The following is a 6,725-nucleotide window of genomic DNA, read 5'->3' as shown; positions in this document are numbered from 1 at the left end:
ATATTCTACTGAGCGACCAACATTTGGTCCGCTAATGTTGGAATTATATTTATTTATATTTTATAACTTTTTTAAAAACAATTATAATTTTAAAATTTTATAATTGGGTCCCAAATTAGCGACCAAAGTTGGTCTCCATCTGTTTACTCTTTATGTAGCGACCAATTTTGTTCGCTAATTTTAAATTTTATTTATTTATATTTTATAATTTTTTTAAAATAATATTATAATTATTAAAATTTAATAAGTGGGTCCCATAAAGCGACCAACGTTGGTCGCTAATCTGAGCAATTCTTTGACCAAGCAAGTGACTAGTCTGGTCAACAGTTTGACAAAATTTTCGACCAATTTGCGACCAATGTTGGTCGCTAATTTATTTAAAATTATTATTTTATTATTTTCACCAGTTTAGCGACCAACCTTGGTCGCTTTTCTTGACAGACCAACTTTGGTCGCTTTTTGCAGGAATTCTAGTAGTGTATGAAGCAGAGGGATGTCACCGAGTCCGAAACTTTTTTGATGATTTTTTGGACACAAAGCACATTTTCAATGTTAAAAAAAAAGTTACACAAATAGGTAATTCACAGTATTATACTGCGAATTACTTTAACGAAAATTTCTGCGAATTGCTTAAAATGGGCCCAGTAATTTTTTCAAAAGGCATTTCGCAGTATTATACTGCGAATTAGGGTAATTCGCAGTATAATACTGCGAATTGCCTTCCCTTCTTCTTCCTTGGACCGACAGAAACTCCNATATATATATATATATATATATATATGTATGTATTGAGGTTTAGTACTTTATCAACAAACACTTTCATGTTATATTTTTTGCTCAATATTCTCAACTTAGTGAAGAATTCTTATTGTTTTTTCTAATTCGACTATCCATCAATCTTTAATGACAAAAAGGAAAATTACAACTCTATTCAAGAAGAACGAATCGAAATTACCAAACTAAATAACAACAACGATGACATGTGACAGCCAATGGAGCCGAAATTACAATTAATGATGTGACACCTCCTTCCACTTAGAAGCAAGTTCAGCTAGTGCTTTAGTTGAAGAACCATCTTCATTCAACACCATTGCTGCTGCATCTTGTAGCTCTCTCATTTTCCTACGCACTTCTCTTCCTTCTTCACCTCCCATCAATTCTTTCACCACTTCAGCAATTTCCAATCGCCCTGCAATACCATTATCACCAATTTTTGGCCTCAAAGCCACTTTTAAACCCTCATTTAACAACACCGCGTTCAATCGTTGTTCGGCATAAAGAGGCCAAGCAATCAGTGGAACACCATGAATCATACTCTCCAAAGTCGAGTTCCATCCACAATGAGTCCAGAAACCACCAATTGAGCCATGACTAAGAATTTGAGCTTGTGGTGCCCAATTGGGTAGTACAAGACCTAGCCCCTTGGTTCTTTCCAAGAACCCATTAGGTAAAAAATCAAGAGGGTTACTTGAATTTTGTACATTAAAGTATGTACCACTGGCGATTCTATCATTGGGACATCTTATTACCCATAAGAATCTTTGTTCACTCATTTCTAACCCTATTGCAAGTTCAGTTAGCTGCTCATGTGAGAGGGTCCCACCACTTCCCAATGAAATGTAGAGTGCTGATCCACGTGGCTGCTCATCAAGCCATTTCAAACATTGTGATGACTCATCATCAACTTTGCTACTTGTATTCATTAATACCACTGGTCCAACTGGGTAAATGGTTGGCTTATAATTACTAGGTTCTTTACCCTGTAGAGCCTTAATAGCTCCAGGTTCCAAGTCCTTGAAGCTGTTCAAAATTATGCCCTCGGCCATTTTTTTCCTGTTTGTCTGGTGAAGAGCCCATTTGTATGCCTCATTTTTCCTGTCATGAACCGGGTCGGGAAGATCCTTCCCATGTATAGGTATGCAACCTGGAATAGTAGGAGCGTATGTCGTTAGAAATGCGTTGAATTGTCCGTAATTATTTATTTAGACCACGCTTGACTGAGTACGGAACTTAAAAAGAAAAAAAAAGACTTTTGATATATACCAAATAGAACTCGGTGATTTAAAACATCTTATACCCACCCCTTCTCACCCTATTTATGTATTATACTTTTTTTTTTGTCTGTTCCAAGATGAATATCATACTTTCTTATTTAGAAACAATTTAAGTTTAAACTTTCTAATTAATTACGCTTAATGAGATGATTTATACCATATAAATATTTATGGTTTATTTTATACTACTTCAAAAGTTTTTATTTTCTTCCTAAACTTCATGTCAAAACAAACACCGCCACTTTGTGGTATAAAACATGTCACTAAAGTTAAAAATAAAATTAATTTGGAATCAAAGTGCTTCCAAATATATAAACATGTGTCATTTCTTGTTGAACAAACTAAAAAGTAAAGAGTGTCACATCAAATACAATATAAAAAGTACATTGAGCAATTTTGAAAAAACTCATAACCTCCAACTCACTAAAATAAGAGCTTATCTAATATTCATCGGCACTATATAATTTTTTTAGACCATTAGGTCAATTTTAGCTATTGTAGGAGCCGGGGGGTAAGCTGTTTTATTTACAAGATTATAAATCTGACTTTATTTTTCTTAAGAAGAGTTACGAATAGATTTATAAAAGTAAGAATATAAATCTTACTTTTTTTCTTATAAAGAGTTACGAGTAGATATCTTTTGAATAATTTGATAGTGTAACGAAAATTCACTATCAATATGGGTGTGTTTGGTATAACGGAAAATGTTTTTCGTGGAAAATATTTTTCAAGAAAATATTTTTTTGGAAATACAAGTAGTAATCTTATTCATTTTTCGGTGTTTGGTACGCAAATTAAAGAAAATGACTTCTCAAGAGTATTCATAAATAATTTACATATAATAAACATGAAGCCATAAACTTTCAAACCAACAACCTTCCGAATCCACAAATTTCGTAAACTTTCGAACCGCTAAACTTTCGAAATCGCAGAATTTCGAACCCGTAAACTTTAAAATTTCTAAACCCGTAAACATTCAAACACATAAACCTCCGAACTCATACTTTGGTACTTGTAAAATTTTGAACCTTTAAACCGATAAAAAAAACTAAAACTGAAAAATATTTAAAAAATATTTTTTTTCGGGGGGGGGGGGGCGTGGGGATAGGGGAGAGTGGGGTGGGTGGTGCAGAAAAACGAAAAAAAAAAAAAAGAAATTTAAAATTGCAAAAATAAGGTAAATTTTTTTTTTTTTGCGGGAGAGGGGGTTGGGGGGTGGATTGCTGAGGGTGGAGAATGTGGAGAAGGAGTTTTGAAAATGTTTTCCCTTCTCTTGATAAGGAAAATATTTTCCTTCAATTGGAGGAAAATAAGTTGATAACATTTAAGCCAACTAAACATGGGAAAATTGGAAATCATTTTCCGGAAAATGTTTTCTTTCATACCAAACACACCCTATGTCTATAATTAAACTCTTAAGATAAAATAGATGTATAATCCGTCTCTAACCTGGAATATGAACAGCTGGCAAGTCTTTAAACTCACAAGAAACAGTTTTATCAAGCTCTGGTAAATAAAAAGCTAGCGACAACATCATAGCCGTTGAAGTATAGAACATATAAGGGGAAATCTTGAACTCATTGGCCACATCAAATGCATCAGTACCAAAAAGATCAACCACTAAAGCCACTACTTTCTTTGATTCAACAAGTGACTTAAGAACCTCACGAAGAGAAGCAAGAGAACGGGTAATAGTAAGGCAAATGCGCGTCACAATGTTAACTTCGGGGGGCAAGTCAACGAAGTTAACTGGTGGAAGAAGGAGATAATCAATGCCAGAGGGAAGGGTGTTAAGGAAAGTATTTTGAGATTCAGGTATGGGGCCATCTGTAGGAAGAATGAGACTAACAGAGAAGTAGTGTTGTAAAACTAGTCTTTTAGCGAATTCGACAAGAGGATTTAGGTGACCCGTACCAGGAGTTGGTAATATGACTATGTGGGGATTTTGTGGTTTTGTTAGTGACTGAGTTTCGGCCATTGAGTATTGCAGTTTGTAGAGAGCTTAAATTAGAGAAAAAATTATAGTAAATAAGAGAATGATGGAAACCAATCACCAGTGGTAGCTTCCTTTTTTGGTGGTAGTGCGAATAGAGAAAGACAAGTTGGAGGGGAGAAGGGGTTTTTATATCAAAACTCGAAAGAAATGGATTTTTTTTAATAATATTCAAAGATTTTTGAAATCTTTGTATAGTTCAAGGTTAGTTCTAATTTTACTTCGTTATCAATTAATGCTTATTCAAAAAAATTCTTTAATTGATTTAAGTTATATAAGGCTAACAGTGTCACGATCCAAATTCCATGCCGTAGGATATCGTGATGGCACCTACTCTTAGGGACTAGGTAAGCCTAACATTTACTGACTTATTGGCAAACTCAACCAACAACTATTAAATATGAATAAGAAATTGTCTATACAAAACCAACAATCCAAAAACTGGTAGTACAAGTCATAAGCTCTACTGAATTTACTAGAAAAGCTCTAAATACAATTGTCCCGGAATAGGAATAAACAGTACAAAGTAAGATTTCAGAAGGTGACTCCGAGGCCTGCGAACGCGACAGTAGGTATACCTTGAGTCTCTACAGCAAGTCCAAACAACTAGCTAAAGATCAACAACATCCAAGGTACCTGGATCTGCATAAAAATGTGCAGAAAGCGTAGCGTGAGTACACCACAGCGGCACCGAGCAAGTAACAAGACTGACCTCGGTGAAGTAGTGATGAGGGACAGTCAAGACACCTACTAAACTAAATAACCTGTACACGTATGAAGGTGAAACTAACAGGAAAACAATGTCAATATAAAGCTAAGCATGATAAAGATGACAAAAACAATACTCGCAATAAAGCACTAAAAACAACAATTAGCAACAACGGACAAACAGGTAATAATGCCATAGAGTAAGCCGGACACAGTCTAAGTCTGGTGAAACCAAGCAAAGGGAACAAGTAACAATTCAATAAGAGAAACCACTTCCACACAAGATTTGTTCAAAGATTTCCTCGTGGTACTTCACCTCATAGTCACATCTTACGGTTCCTAATTCGTGAACCCTAATCACTTGGCATCTCGTGCCCACATTACAATTAATAACTACACGGACGACTAACATGCAAAGGGAGTGACAATATCAAATATCCGCACGAACAACTCACGTGCCAACAACAATAATGACTCATGACCACACGGACAACTCGCGTGCCAATAGAACGACTCTCACGTAGAAGGCAAGTAAACGGGAGTACATATAAATGGTCCATAACATCAGGACTCATCTTCTTAAATCGATATGGGTGATTAATTACGTGTATGCTTGTGCAAGTGTTCTATCGCAATTCAATTTAACAAGTAAGAGTAGAGACAATGAATGACACATAAGAAACAATCACCACAAAATATACACGGTATAACTCACACAAGGTAGGCACACCACTACACAAATATCAACAGTAACAATGCCCTCAGGCCATCACAAGTCATCACAAATCATTTCCCGACATACCCCACTTTGTCTCGCCACGTGCGCAATAATAAAGTAAATACCCGCCTTGTCTCACCGCACGCGCATAATAATATTCCCACCCTGTCTCGCCACATGCGCAAATCCACGTATATAGCCTGCCTTGTCACGCTGCATGTGCAAATATCAATAATAACAACAGCACGGACAATTCATGTGCGAACACACCGACAATCCTCTCAACAATACCACGTGTGCCAAAATATAACAACACAATAAAATGGCTTTCACAACATGTGCCCACACGCCATAACATTTCCTAAATACAGTTTCAATACCACAACCATGCATAGCCCTTGGCTCAACAACACTGAGTGCAACGGCAACAACAACAATAACACGGGAGTATAGCAAGTAAATCAACACAAGAACTTCAGATCACAAAAAAACGAAAAAACGAGCTCATAATAAAAGAGACAATAGAGAATAATGGGTTCAACAAGAATAACTCAACGAAGGAAGTGATAGTGTGCAACAATGATTCCACATAAGTACAACTCGACGATAAGAGAGATAGCATGAATGAATGATTCCAAATAAGGATAAGTCAACAATGAAAGGGATAACAAAACTTCAATTAAGGTTAAGCAATTACGAAAGATATAATAGTAACTTCAATTAAGGTTAAGAAATTACGGAATAGATAATAATAACTTTAATTAAGGATAAGCAATTACGAAAAAGATAATAATAACCTCAATTAAGGATAAGCAATTACGGAAAAGATAGCATGGCAATAAAAGAGACGACAACATTAATTAAGGCACATAAGAGTTTATTGGCAACAAGGGTAGAACATAAATCAATCAACTCCAAATAAGACATATAAGGGTGAATTTAGTAAATGAATGATTTAACATGATAAGACAACTTCATTTTTAATTGAGCATACGAACCTAAGAGTCTACAAGGGTCAAATTTCTGCAAATAAGCCCAAGTACGTACTCGTCACCACGCGCACACGCCCTTCGCATGACACAATTAGCGCAAATTAATGACTCAAATCCTAAGGGGTAGTTCCTCCACACAAGGTTAGGCAAGATACTTACCTCAAAGAAGCTAGACCGATACTCTAAAATGACCTTCTTGTGTGAAACGACATCCGGATGGCTCAAATCTAGCCAAAGTAACTTTATATCATAAATAAAAC

General features: G+C 35.7%; 1 protein-coding gene across 1 annotated transcript; it reads right to left on the bottom strand.

The window, feature by feature from the left end:
• Nucleotides 1-846: 846 nt before the first annotated feature.
• Nucleotides 847-4,130, bottom strand: LOC109218858 (hydroquinone glucosyltransferase-like). The gene is made up of 2 exons (XM_019383251.1): nucleotides 3,504-4,130; nucleotides 847-1,924 (listed from the first exon to the last, which is right to left on the bottom strand). Exons 1-2 carry the CDS (start codon nucleotides 4,030-4,032, stop codon nucleotides 1,011-1,013), a joined length of 1,443 nt encoding a protein of 480 aa, XP_019238796.1. The 5' UTR covers nucleotides 4,033-4,130; the 3' UTR covers nucleotides 847-1,010.
• Between the last annotated feature and the right edge of the window lie 2,595 nt (nucleotides 4,131-6,725).

Source organism: Nicotiana attenuata, unplaced genomic scaffold (genome assembly GCF_001879085.1).
Source record: "Nicotiana attenuata strain UT unplaced genomic scaffold, NIATTr2, whole genome shotgun sequence".
Taxonomy (NCBI): domain Eukaryota; kingdom Viridiplantae; phylum Streptophyta; class Magnoliopsida; order Solanales; family Solanaceae; genus Nicotiana; species Nicotiana attenuata.
Note: the sequence above shows the minus strand (reverse complement) of the source record. Positions and strands in the feature narration are given on the sequence as shown.

Excerpts from the sequence above, each read along its gene's own strand:
- LOC109218858 (XM_019383251.1), bottom strand. The coding sequence starts at position 4,032 with ATGGCCGAAACTCAGTCACTAACAAAACCACAAAATCCCCACATAGTC. Across the intron at positions 1,925-3,503 it reads GCCAGCTGTTCATATTCCAG|GTTGCATACCTATACATGGG; the intron begins GTTAGAGACGGA and ends CTACTATTCCAG.